Raw genomic sequence first — 12,685 nt, forward strand, 5'->3', positions numbered from 1 at the left:
CGGGTCAAGCTCAAGCTCCGCTCACCGCATCGGAAACCCGCAGGTCAGCTCGAGCAATATATGCAAATGCTGCCGCAGCGGCGCATTCAGCAGCAGTTTACCAACCTCCACCATCCCCCAGACCTTGAGAGTATCTGGATATGTGAGTTTTGTGAGTATGAAAGCATATTCGGCCATCCTCCCGAGGCGCTTATCCGGCAATACGAGATAAAGGACCGCAAGGAGCGTAGACGGTTAGCCGAGAAGCGCCGTTTACTTGAAAAGGCCAAGATGAAGGGTCGAAAGGGGAAGAAGGGAAACAAGAATGCCGCAAAACATCAGAACGCTGCCGCAGTTCATGGCCAGGGACACGCTCAGACTCAGGGTCAGGGTCAAGGCCATGTTGATCGAGCGCCTCCTCACCCCAATGATCAGAATATTCCACCCGACCTTGAAGAGTATGATGAAGATTATGAAGATGATGGGCATGAAGACATTCCTACGGATGCAGCTCCTCGCATTCCGCCTTCAATTCCAAAGCACCATCACCCTCCTTCTCCACCAAATTCGATGAAAGATAGTATTAATGTTGGTGGTACTGGCGGACATGCAGGCAAGGCGTCAGCTTTGGCAGCTGCCGGAGGAGGAGGCGGAGGTTCTGGCCGAGCGGGTTGACGGTTAATGCTCCCCGAATTTCTGGCTCGGTATAGTTCCCCTAGTTCCCCCCCAACCCTTCTCTTTTATGCCTCTCTCCTCTCCCTGTTACTCTTTCTGTATGTCTTCATCTCCCCCTTTCATTTTCTTCCCGAGTTCATGTCTTGATGCATCCCTTACCACCATATTCATGATGCACCTCCTGGCTTTTTAATATTTTATTACCCCTTATCCTATATCCATATCTCCCTATCCCCAAATTTCCCTATTAACCCCCCCTCCATTAACAGATCAACAGATACGATCATCATGTCGATACGTTTACATCCCATTTCCCCTTCTTCCCCCATTGTTTCGAATCAATTACATCCTATCATGACGTCCCCACTCTATCCTTACCTTTACCTCATAACTATATGCCCCCCTACCCGCTTTCCTTACCTCTTGCCTCGCTTTTTTGGAAGCGTACTACGCTATGCATGTGACCTGCATGATATGGCGCTCTTGGAAGCGTTGATCCATTGTTTTTGAGAATTATGATTATCATCCTGTCTGTCAGCGGGACGGCCAGGGCGCGGTGGTTTGCAGAGAAAGGAGAACCTTATCCGCTGTTCGGTACCTGCAGCTTTGTATCACGCCATACCATGTTACTCCGCTACGGCCTTGGTGAGTTGAATAGTTCGTCTCGGGCTATGTTGATGAAGCCTGAGAGCTACTGTCTGGCGGCAGTTGAGTTGAGAGTTTGTGCTGCTGGTGTTGAGATCGCAGTTTGATGGATGCTAGCAGCGTCTATCTACAAATACACATTACACTACATGATGGAAGATAGTAACCAAAAAATATCAATAAAACACAATACTTCTTCCATGGCCAGCCTCCCTCTCCGTAGCTCATCTTCCACACTCTTGTCCATCCTGAAACGCCCCAAGTGGACACGGCGCTTAGAGCAACAGTTCTTCACTCTAGCCGCCGCAGCGGGTTTGTACGTTAAATTTAGAACGGCAGCATTAAAAGTTTTCAACCATGTCTATAGTAAACCAAAATATATCGTCTCTCACACCTTACTGGCCATGGTCTCGTACCTGGGCGCTAAATGAAGCTGGCGCTTAACCAGCTTGCTTCCCCTTAAACACAGACAAGATCGACTCCCATCCAATCCATCTTCCTCCTTCGAGCGAACTTCCAACTTGCTCTAGCCCGTGGAAACCTAGAATACCTCGAAGGCAGCTCCATAGTGAAACTCCCGCCATGTCGTTTCATGGTCTCTGCCTTGTATCTGATTCGAGCATGGAGATTATACCACCGCCCCCCTGAGATACCGTTCCCGGGCGGCACTTTGATGCTATCTTTGACCTATGGTCGTGTAGATGGAAGACATATCGCAGCATAGGACAGGACAGGGCATGAAGGAGGATATGTACATATAAAGCGTCCGCTGTCCTCGATATCAAATTCTCCTTTCCTCCTATTCAGCATTAATCAACCAGGACATCCCAATTCACCGGCCTTCCCCCCTTTTCTTTTCCTTTCTATTTTCTCTTTCTTTTCCTTGTATTCTCTCCCTCTCTTCTTTCATTCATCTATTGTTCATCCTCTATTCATTCAACCTGCTGTGTTGTCTATTTATTCCTTCACTTCATCAATCAATCAATCCACCAGTGGTGCAGCGCACTGCTTCCCCCCCACATATATATTCATTACATACGAATCCTGCTTCTGTGAAGCCAGCACATATCGACTTAATATCGAACCTTTCCTTGCCTTTATTTATTCGCTATAAGCCCTCCAGAGAGCAGTTATAACCAGTGTATAACCTGCCGTTTCTCCTCTGCCTCGATACAATACATCTACACCCCAACCAACCAACCAACCGACGCAAGATATCAACATGTTCGTTGCCGGACTACTCCTCAAGGGCATCAAGAGCCGCTATTCTACTGGATCCCTCATCGGTACACTGTTTGAATGCTGTATTCGATTCTTGCAGTTTGTCTTTGGCATCGCCGTCATCGGCCTGTATGCGCAAGACGTCGACCGGGCCCGAAAACATGGTGACACCCAAGACTCACGATGGGTTCGTGCTTCTTCTTATCCTTCTGGATGGATTTAACACCATATTCTAACGGTTCTATAGATATATGCAACCGTCGTTGGCACACTATCCGCCATCTCAGGGCTTGTCTACATCCTTGTCCCATGCGCCGTCCGACGACCCCTATCTCAAGCAACTTTCATCCACCTACCATGCTTCGTCTACGACAGCGTCCTAGTCATCCTCTGGCTGACGCAGTTCGGCATTTTCGCAAAGCTGTACATCACTGTCGACGATGACAAAGACAAGAGTCTCAAGCGCATGAAGCACTCTGCCTACGTCGATTTGGTCAACTTGTGCTTCTGGGCCATCACCTGTGCTTGGTGCGGTATCCGCTGGTGGAGAGGAAACAAGGCCGGCGGCGTCCAGAAAGACGAGAAGGCCTTTGATGAAGAGCATATCGAGCATGTTTAGCTGTCTGCCCGTCTGTCTGCTTGCATTTGAAGGAGAATTCCTTCCAACACTCGTTTGGGGATGTACCAGTTCTCCCTTGCACGACACGGGGTATTCCTTCTTTTATCTCCAAGATTCTTCTTCATCTTGTTCTGTTTTTTTCCTGTCCCTGATACTTTTCTCTTTCTCTTTTGTTTCTTTCTGCATCTTATCGGCGCTCAAGGTGTCTGTCTATGAATTTACATAGCATAAGCGAGAGTGAGAAGACGTAAAACTTGCATTTTTTTCCGATATCGAGTCCAAACCCATGGGTATACAAAAGATAAAAGGCAAAAGGAAACAGAAAGAAAAGAAAAGAAGGTCCACCAGTTGGATTAACCCCCGACCAAACAGAACTGCTCATTTCTTCATTCAATACGTTAGTTATCCATAAACTACCCGAACGTATCTGCATTCATCATGCTATGCCTCCTTCCCTCGCTGCCAAAGAGGAATGCAGATCTATCTATCCATATTCCGGTGATTATGTATTCATATCTCGTTGCCAATGGGGCTAGGGAATGGGTAACAAGACGTTCGTATAAGTACAAATGGGTCAAAAAAGTGGAAGCGCAATGGTGGGTGGTGGGTGGGTGGTTAGTTGGTTGATAGGAGGGATATAGAACAAAATAGCTGGATCGATTATTTTTTGGATCGCCTGTTCGATGAACTGGCATTGGTGGGTGATGGTGCGTTTGGCGCTGTTGATGCTCTCGTAGGAGACGGCCGATTATTACTATTATCATTACCAGCGGTAGAGTGAGTGGAAGAAGTGGAGGGTGTGGGCGAATGCTTTGATTTTGGTTTCGGATTCTTTGAGGAAGAAGAAGAGGTCGAGGAACGATTGGGACTAGGGTCTGATCCAGGCTGGGAGCTGTCTATCAGGTTGGTGAGGGAAGAAACGCGGTGATACTGCTCTTTCACTTTGACTTGCTCCTTGACAAAGCGGGAGCGGAAACCCTTTTCAACTAGGGAGGCAGTGGATGGCTGCTCTGATGGTGGTCTGTCTTCTATGACTACAGGCGAGTTTGCGAGATACTCTTCCAGCATCATTTTATCTCCAGCGGTAATGGTTGATGCCATCCTTATGTTTGCTGTCAAGTTACCCTCCTGAGGTGTGTATGAACCTCTCTGTTGAGGCTGTGAGGAGGATTGGGTTGCAAACGGAGACCTAAACTGGGGCCTTTTAGACAGGCTGGAAGCTGCAGGGTTGTTTGGCCGTGAATTAGGGGCTGAAGAACGGAGCCAATGTCAATATTACATCCATTTCTAGTGGGTGCCAGGTTGAATGCTTACATTGAGCGGGGCTGTCGTCGAATGGACCCCTAAACTTGGACGGAGGAGACTGAGGCCGAGGCTCGGCAGGACTATCGAGAGTCCGCGTGGGGAAAGGCCGGTTGATCTTTCGTGGAAGAGAACCTGGCTCCATCTCCTGTGAGCAAGTAAGATTGCTGGCAAAAGTGGTCTTCTTTCTCCTGATCGAGCCAGAGCGTGACCGGTCAGACTGTTGGTAGAGACTGTCTCCGGAATATGATGCAGTGACGCCTGCCCTGGAGGGCGAGTCAGGCAGCTGTTCGTCCGAGGGCGGCCGTGGCTTCTTAAGGATGGATGGTGGAAGGTGAGTTTTCACACTGCTGCCGGAAGGAGTGAGCCTGGAGCTATTACTCCTGCTTGGCCCCTGAAAGGAGGATGATTTGGGCAGCGAATTGTCAACGTAAAATCCGTGAGGAATGGCTTTTGGTTTAAGCCCGGCAAGCTAGATTCAGTAAGTTAGCTTCTGCCGGCAGCTTCCGGGAACAATTGAAAGAGTATTGCTCTCAGTCGTTTACCTCTCTTTCCTTCCTGAGCCACTCTTCGGTAGTGAACTCTCCTTCTGAGATCTGGATAAAGAGTGAGGCCAGGGTGTATCCACGTATGGTGCAGCTTATCCGTCCATTACTCCATATTCTCCAAAACAGGTTCTCCAGTCGTCTGCCGGCATCTTTCTCCAGGGTGGTCTTGTTCGTCGTATAGACTAAAGACCGGGGTCAACAGTGCCAAAAACTAAAGGGCGAACAACTAGTTGCTCAGGTGAACAAAGGGCAAGGAACAAAGAAAGAGCCTCACCTCTCCACAGCCTGGCCACATCCTCAACCTCGACGTGAGAGTCATGGTTGAGCTCCGAGCGGATGCTGTGGGTGTTGAAGACGATGCCGTGGGGGAGAGCTTCCGTCATGGTCCAGCTGCCCACGAGACAACGTAGATGTGCGAGGTACGGCTCGACTACACCGCCAGCATACGGATATCAACTCGGTACGTAGGTACAGCCAAGCGCAGAGGAAAAACAGGACGGCCACCGGTGGTATATATGTCGATATCTTGGCCCTCTCGTGTCCTTCCTCTTTTGCTCAAGACCTGGCAGCCTGGTATAGTATGCGGTGTGCAGGGTTAAGCTCAACGGGCGCGCATGATCAACATGGCGCGGGTTGACGGCAGCCAACGGAGCGCGAAGGGGTATTTAGCCTCTCGGTTCGCTGTTCCTGGGGATGGAGGATGGGCTAATGCAGGGAAGCTGGCGTATGAGCAGAGGAAAAGAAGCTGAGGTGAGGCGGACGGGAGGTTGCGAGAGGGAAGACGTGGAGGCCGTGGATGGAGAGAGCGGGCGATAAGTTATAGAAAAAGAGGCGCGGACGGGGCAGGTCGGCTGCCGCAGCACGTGAAGTGTCCGGATGACCTGCGGGTCCGCGATAAGTCAAGTTGAAGAGATGAAGCTGGAGAAGCTGCGTTTTATGGCTGGCGGTGCTGGCGACGGCGACGGCGATGTTGGTGATATTAAAGGCAGGGCAGGAGACAGTCGCTATAGAAACAAGATGTAGTTGACGAGGTGACGTTGGGATGTCCCGATTGGGATGGACTCGACAGCTTCTTTTGACGACGTCGGTCGAACGTCAACTTCATTCAACTTCAACCTTCAACTTCAAATCAACAACAACGACAGCAGCAACAGCAACAGCAACAACGAAGAACAAGCTATATACAGCTACAGACACGGACGGGACATCCCATTAAGACGAAGCAGCAGCAACAGACGAGTCGAAAGGGATAAAAAACGGCCAAGGTCATGTGCCGTGCAGAAAAAGCTGGGCCTTTACTTTGACTAGCTAGCTGGAGTCTCGATATCCAGCGGCGACGTGACGGAAGAATCCATGCAATGCAGGACGAGGCCAGGAAGGTCGAGCAGGTCCAGGGTGAGCCCGGGCAGAGAGCTGCAGGACGAGAGAGACGCAGACAGGGGCAGCCAGCCCAAAGGAGAACTTCCAGCCTCCAGGTTTCAGCCTGAAGCGAGTTTGTGATCGAGACTTTGATTCCAAGTCGTCCGTCAGCTGCGGATGTTTTCTTTTTTCCTCCCCCTCCTCCAGGCATTGCAGGACTTCGAGATGGTGTCCAGTCCTGCAACCGTGGTATCTCGCCTGTTCGATGCATGTACGATGTACGGAGTACAGCGGACTGCAGACTCGCTCTCGTATCAGCGGCTTTATCTCCATTATGATTCTAGTGTCCGCTGGCCCAGACTGGAATGTCATATACGGGATGCATACCAGACATGGTACATATGTCTGTACGGAGTACTTAGTAAATCCATCCGGATATGGAGGGAGCAAGGATATCGGCTAATGGCCAGAGGTGGCATTATTGGTTCATTTATTAAAAAGTACTCCGTAAGAGAATAAGATCTAACTAACTAACGGAAACTAGCCAGCCAACCGGGGAATAGGGAAACAGACAGAGGAAGCACGGAAGCTTTTGTCTCTTTAGGTAACGGTATATCCGCCGTCGACACGCAGGTCCGCACCGGTAACGTACTTGCTAGCGTCACTGGTAAGGAAGACGACGGCACCCATCAGATCCTCCGGCACACCCATCTTGCCTTGGGGAATCAGCGACGTCCATTTCTGGTTGAGGTCTGGGTTATCATCAAGGATTTTTCGTGTCCTATCCACGCCGGGCCCCCCTTGTTAGTATCATAGATAAAATGATGCAATATATACTTCAGCACCAGAGTAGACTTACAATGCGGTCAGCATGTATCCTGGGCTGATACAGTTAACCCTGATACCAGCCCCCGCCCATTCGACAGCCAGTGAGGCAGCCAGGTGCCGGATCGCCGCCTTTGCAGCATTATACGGTGCCTGAGGCTGTGGAACATTCACAATCGAGCCGGACATGCTTCCTATCAGCACCATGCTGCCGGGAGCCTTACGTTCCATCAGATGCTTGGCCACCTCAACAGCAAACAAGTATGAGCCGTCAACGTTGACTTTCCATAGCTTTTGGATGCGGTCGTAAGGGTAGCTGATGGCGTCGAAGTTCTCGGTAAAGCCAGCCGAAGTGACCAGGTGATCTATCTTGCTATGCTCTGAAAGGATCTGGGCAATGCTGGCGTTGACGGACTCAGGATCGCCCACGTCCGCATAGTGAGCTGTGATTTTGGGTAGGCTGTTGTTATCCCGTCAGCTTCGTCATAGATTGGGACTGTCCATGTGGTGATTCTACTGACTGATCAAGACCTGGGTTCTCCTTTTGAAACTGCTCCAGTAGCTTCTTTGCCTGGATCTCTGCCTCCTGTTCTATACAGCAGTTAGCTAAAGTCACACACACATCAATCATTTTTTTCGTGGTCGTTGAACCAACGTACTGTTCAAATCGACAATGGCAAGATCTGAGCCGGATGCGACCAATGCTTGGCCCATAACCAGTCCCAATCCACGCGCACCCCCAGTGATCACGGATACTCGGCCCTCGAGCGAGAATGAGGCCAGCGTCCGCTTGAAATGTCGACCTCCCCTGCCCTGCACGATAGGCGTCTGCGGCATCTCATCGTCCGGAGGGTACTCAACTCTCACGCTATCATCTGTTCGAGCCAAACCACCCTCTGCATCGATAGCTGCTGCAGGAACCTTCTCGTTATCTTTGTATAAAGCGGCAGAAGATGAAATGTTTCTCCTGTAAGCCGATTGCTGTGCCCTGAATCGTCCTGCAGTAGCGGCAGCCGACTGTGCCCTGACGGCCGATGATGGGCCACAGGCGGCCCGAAGCAAGCTGCTCCTCGCAGATAGCCTGAACATGGTTCTCTCCCTCTGTGTGCTTATCTGCTATCGCTTTCGATGATGGCTAGATGGTCGTTGGGTAGTCGATGCTACAGTCACCACTGTTGGTCGAGATTTATGGCCTGTTTGCAGACGTCATGCCAATTAGTAACTCAGCGGAGCTTGTACAGCTTGTATCGAGCAAAAACAGGTCGCATACCTTGTCCCGTAACAATTCACCGCCCAGGTGGCCAATGGATAATCAACTTCAATCAGTGACCTTGGTTGCGTTCACCAAGACGGCCGCCGCAGCAAGTTGGACTGGGAAGAGATGTTATAGAAGTAGGAGTAGCAGCAGGAGCAGAAGAGGTAGAAGTGAGAGAGGATGAAGGTCACGAAATGAAATCTCTTCCCAGCCGAGCCCGAGGGCAAGAAATATGGGACCTTTCTTCCATTGCTGATCCACCGAAATGTCACTTGAGCATCTGTTACTACTAGCTAAGAAAGCACAGCATGACCGCGGGCAGAAAGGGGTGATAAGCGATGGAAGGGTGGGAGAGCTTCGGGCGCGCCTTTTTTTAGCTGCCATCCTACGCAAGGCTTTAACTGGAGCTTTAACTGGTTTTAACTAGCATTAACTGGGGTTTAACTGGAGCTCGGCCAGGGGTTTCCCTTGGTAGGTGGAGTCGCCGGTGGCGGCGGTCGGGCTTCCAGAAGGGCAAGATTCTCTCTTTTCTTATTCGTTAAATTTTGACCAGGTATATTTTTACGTGTTGTGTTTCATTTTTATTGTTGATTTCTATCGTTCTAGATCTGGTGTTGTTGATGGTGTTCTGAGGTTTTATATATACAGCAAGGGGGGCAGGTCTCTCCAGGACGCTCTTCTCTCCTCGAATGGTTGCCAAAAAGAAGAGAGAAACAGTTCGAGAAAATGCGTAAACAAACAATAAAAAGGAGTCGTCATCGTATCATCCATTATGTATAACCCCCTTGAAACAAGAATGCCGCAATGTGAAAATATATTGAATAATTGGGTGGGAGGGATATCGACTTCTCCAGCGCACCGATGAGCTGCTAAGAAAAGCCATCGTGGCCTGAAAGAGACGTTGGTTTGCTATGTTTCTGTTGTCCCGGGACGATCAATAAGAAGGGGAAGGAGGTGGAGATGCTTTCGTTGCTTCTTACATACTCCGAACGGGCGAGAAAATGCCGGCCAAACAGGGTGATCGGAGCCCATGGTGGGTAACTTCGTTGCGAGATTTGATAATTCCAACGCTAAGATGAGAGAACAGACATTGGATTTGTCTACTCTTTCTTTCTTTCTTTTCTTTCTTCTCAATTCATCAGCAAAGATGCCAATCACTTGACCGTCTTTGATAGCCCTGGTGAAGGCCGAAAATCGGCGCCTCCCTTTACGACTCCGGGGCTTCCGGCTCGGCAGCGAACTCGACCAGCGCTGTGCCAGCCTTGCAAATGTCCTAGAATAAATCACATCGTTGGTCAGCCATCGCCTTCTAGACCTTTGCTATCAGTCGTTGTGTTATGCGAATTTTCAGACTTACCCCTTGTTTATGCACGATCTTCTCCACCACACCCTTGATTGGACTTCTGATAACCGTTTCCATCTTCATACTCTCAATCACAACAAGAGGCTGGTCCTTCTCCACTACCGCACCTTCGGCTACTTCGACACGTAGGATCTTGCATGGCATGGGAGCTAGGACGCTGTTGGTCAATTCTTTAATACCTAGCGCCTTCTCCATCCACTTGGCTCGGGGAACCTTGAGTCTGTACTGTCGTCCGTGCTGGAAGGCAGTGATGCTGTCTTCATCACGGATCACGGTGGTGTCAAGACGGGTATGGGGGAAGAAAGAGGTAAGAGCCTTGCCATCGGCGGAAAGGGTGGCAGTAACATTGCTAAATGTCTTCTCGTTGTTGATGGTCACATCGTAGCTTGATGGGCCAGTCTGATAGATTTGAACGGTAGCTGGAGTGGCCTCAGGGGTATTGGGGGCTGTTGCTTCGACAAAGGTGAACTGGCGTTGCTGGTAGCCTGGGCTGAAGCCAACTCCTGTACCGGTATTTCCAACAGGGTTGCTAGGGCTGGTTCCCGAGATAAAGGTTGAGAGAGCTACCTGAGCCCAGAGCTCTGGCTCAACCGGTTCCTTAGCGAACAGCTCCTCACGATGCTTCTCGATGTAGCCAGTCTCGACTTCTCCGGCGATAAAGTCGGGGCTCTTGCAGACACGCTTGAGGAACTCGATATTGGTGATCGGGCCGGCAACTTCGTACTGTTCAAGGGCCATGGAAAGGTTGCGCAGAGCCTCGGTACGGTCTGCGCCCCGGACGATGAGTTTTGAGATCATGGGGTCGTAGTGTGAAGAAACTTCGTCACCGGCAACGAAACCGGCATCGATACGCACGTCCTCGGTGGGCTGTGGAGTACGGACGTGGATCAGCTTACCGGAGTCCGGCACGAAGTTCTGTTCTGGGTTCTCAGCGTAGATTCGGGCTTCGATAGCATGACCCATGGTAGCCATCTTGGCCTCGACCTCCTCCTGGGTGAGAGGGAGAGGCTTTCCCTCTGCTACAAGTAGCTGCCAGTGAACAAGATCCTGTCCAGTAACCATCTCGGTAACTGGATGCTCAACCTGCAATCGAGTGTTCATCTCCATGAAGAAGAACTCGCCGGTGTCGTTGTCGAAAATGAACTCAACGGTACCAGCGCCTTCATAACCGACAGCCAATGCGGCATCTCTCGCCTTGGCCCAAAGGTCCTTTCTTGTAGCCTCTGGCAGATGTGGTGCCGGCGACTCCTCGAGGACCTTCTGGTGACGACGCTGGACACTACAGTCTCTCTCCCCCAAGGCAACTGAGTTTCCGTGCTGGTCTGCGAACACCTGGACTTCGATATGGCGTGGGGTGGTGATGTACTTCTCAATAAGCATGTTATCGTCACCAAAGGAGCTCTTGGCCTCAGATTTGGCGGATCTGAGCTGGTCCTGGAATTCTGCAGCAGTGCGAGCAATACGCATGCCCTTTCCACCACCACCCTTGACGGCCTTGATGAGGACAGGGTATTTGATCTTCTCGGCCTCAGCAGCGAGGAAGTTGACGTCTTGGTTTGTGCCGTGGTATCCGGGGACGCAGGGCACGCCGGCAGCAGTCATAATCTCCTTTGAGCGGCTATTATAATGATGTTAGTATAAACTGATGATTGTTTTCAACAACAACAACCACCAACGCTCACCTCTTGTCACCCATGGCGTCAATGGCCGAAGGTGGTGGTCCAATGAAGATAAGACCGGCATCTGTACACTTCTTTGCGAAGCCAGCATTTTCACTCAACTGTATCCTGTTAGCATCTATTATCCTGCTCACAAGCAACAAGGCGGCTATAACAACGTACAAATCCGTAGCCAGGATGTATTCCCTTGCATCCCTCCCGTTTAGCAATCTCAATTATTCGATCTCCATCCAGGTAAGCAGAGGTCTCGCCCAGATTATAGGCAAACGGCGAGCTCAATGCATGCTGAGCATGGGCGTCAGGGTCTGTGTACAGGGTTGTTACGCGGATGCCATGCTGTCCAGCTGTCCTTCCCACTCGTCTGCAGCAACAAATCGTTCATTAGCAAACAAACAGCTTAATCCGGTTGAAATTGGCACCGAGGAAGCATTTCTTACAGCGCAATCTCTCCTCTGTTGGCAATAAGGATCGAATTGAGCGAGGTGGTACCCTTGCCGGTAGCTGTCGAAGAGCTATGACGGAGGGAGGAAGCAGCGAAGATGGCGCGCTGGGGGATGCGCGAGGCAGAGGCGCGCAGAAGAAACGACATGATGGACGAAGTTGAAGCTGGTCGACTAGAAGCCCAACACCATGTCCAGTTCAATTTGATTCGAAGAAGAGGGTTTTGTCTTTTCTGATATCAACACAGGAAGAAAAATGAAGCCGCGCGAGTTTCCTAGTTCGGCAATTCTTGGGTGGGCGCCGATGGAAAGCGGGCGGTCGGCGGCCGGTCCCGGTATTTACGCTGTATTTACGTATCGGAAGGGGTGCCGGGGTCACGGGACTCTCGGGCTACCTTCCTTCTGGGTTATTTCACGTGACTTGGTACCTATTACGTCATACAGCAAAAAAGCTGGATCTTTTTTTTTCTTTTTGAACTTTTTTTTTTAATTTAGGCTGACGAGTATCAAAGTGACCTACATAGAGAAAACACGCTCGTTAGGAGAGAGAGAGAGGAGATTCAATGGATTGCAGGTAGCTGGACTTATCTGCTGAGGAAGGAGTGTGCTTGGTTTGCCTGATTGGGGAATTTTGGGCATTCTTTCGCTCTTTCGGTGTTTGGTGGTAAGAAGCTGCAAGCGCCGCAGCTTGTCGATTGATCACCTCCGGTTGATACCCGAGACTTGAAGCTGGATAAGATACCTATTTTATACAGGCGATTTACCATCAGATTGT

The 12,685-nt window shown here is 50.4% G+C and overlaps 5 protein-coding genes across 5 annotated transcripts in view; 2 read left to right on the top strand and 3 right to left on the bottom strand.

Moving 5' to 3' along the window:
- The window catches only part of MGYG_03948 (hypothetical protein), a gene marked incomplete at both ends in the record, with an annotated part of 2,071 nt that extends 1,417 nt beyond the window's left edge, over nucleotides 1–654 (top strand). The window contains one exon of the mRNA XM_003173728.1: nucleotides 79–654. Coding sequence (XP_003173776.1) covers nucleotides 79–654 — 576 coding nt within the window. The remainder of the gene's footprint in view (nucleotides 1–78) is intronic.
- A 1,867-nt stretch (nucleotides 655–2,521) lies between these two features.
- Nucleotides 2,522–3,139, top strand: MGYG_03949 (hypothetical protein; the record flags this gene model as incomplete). Its single annotated transcript, XM_003173729.1, has 2 exons — nucleotides 2,522–2,707; nucleotides 2,768–3,139. 2 exons carry the CDS (start codon nucleotides 2,522–2,524, stop codon nucleotides 3,137–3,139), a joined length of 558 nt encoding a protein of 185 aa, XP_003173777.1.
- A 660-nt stretch (nucleotides 3,140–3,799) lies between these two features.
- On the bottom strand, nucleotides 3,800–5,372 carry MGYG_03950 (hypothetical protein; the record flags this gene model as incomplete). Its single annotated transcript, XM_003173730.1, has 4 exons — nucleotides 3,800–4,389; nucleotides 4,454–4,913; nucleotides 4,987–5,171; nucleotides 5,264–5,372. 4 exons carry the CDS (start codon nucleotides 5,370–5,372, stop codon nucleotides 3,800–3,802), a joined length of 1,344 nt encoding a protein of 447 aa, XP_003173778.1.
- A 1,576-nt stretch (nucleotides 5,373–6,948) lies between these two features.
- MGYG_03951 (D-arabinitol 2-dehydrogenase) lies at nucleotides 6,949–8,262 on the bottom strand (the record flags this gene model as incomplete). Its single annotated transcript, XM_003173731.1, has 4 exons — nucleotides 6,949–7,129; nucleotides 7,208–7,633; nucleotides 7,695–7,764; nucleotides 7,833–8,262. 4 exons carry the CDS (start codon nucleotides 8,260–8,262, stop codon nucleotides 6,949–6,951), a joined length of 1,107 nt encoding a protein of 368 aa, XP_003173779.1.
- Nucleotides 8,263–9,635: 1,373 nt separating this feature from the next.
- MGYG_03952 (methylcrotonoyl-CoA carboxylase subunit alpha) lies at nucleotides 9,636–12,059 on the bottom strand (the record flags this gene model as incomplete). Its single annotated transcript, XM_003173732.1, has 5 exons — nucleotides 9,636–9,701; nucleotides 9,786–11,409; nucleotides 11,474–11,571; nucleotides 11,633–11,831; nucleotides 11,908–12,059. The coding sequence occupies 5 exons, from the start codon at nucleotides 12,057–12,059 to the stop codon at nucleotides 9,636–9,638; spliced, it is 2,139 nt and encodes a 712-aa protein (XP_003173780.1).
- Nucleotides 12,060–12,685: the final 626 nt, after the last annotated feature.

This window comes from Nannizzia gypsea, genomic scaffold, assembly GCF_000150975.2.
Source record: "Nannizzia gypsea CBS 118893 supercont1.3 genomic scaffold, whole genome shotgun sequence".
NCBI classification, from domain to species: Eukaryota; Fungi; Ascomycota; class Eurotiomycetes; order Onygenales; family Arthrodermataceae; genus Nannizzia; species Nannizzia gypsea.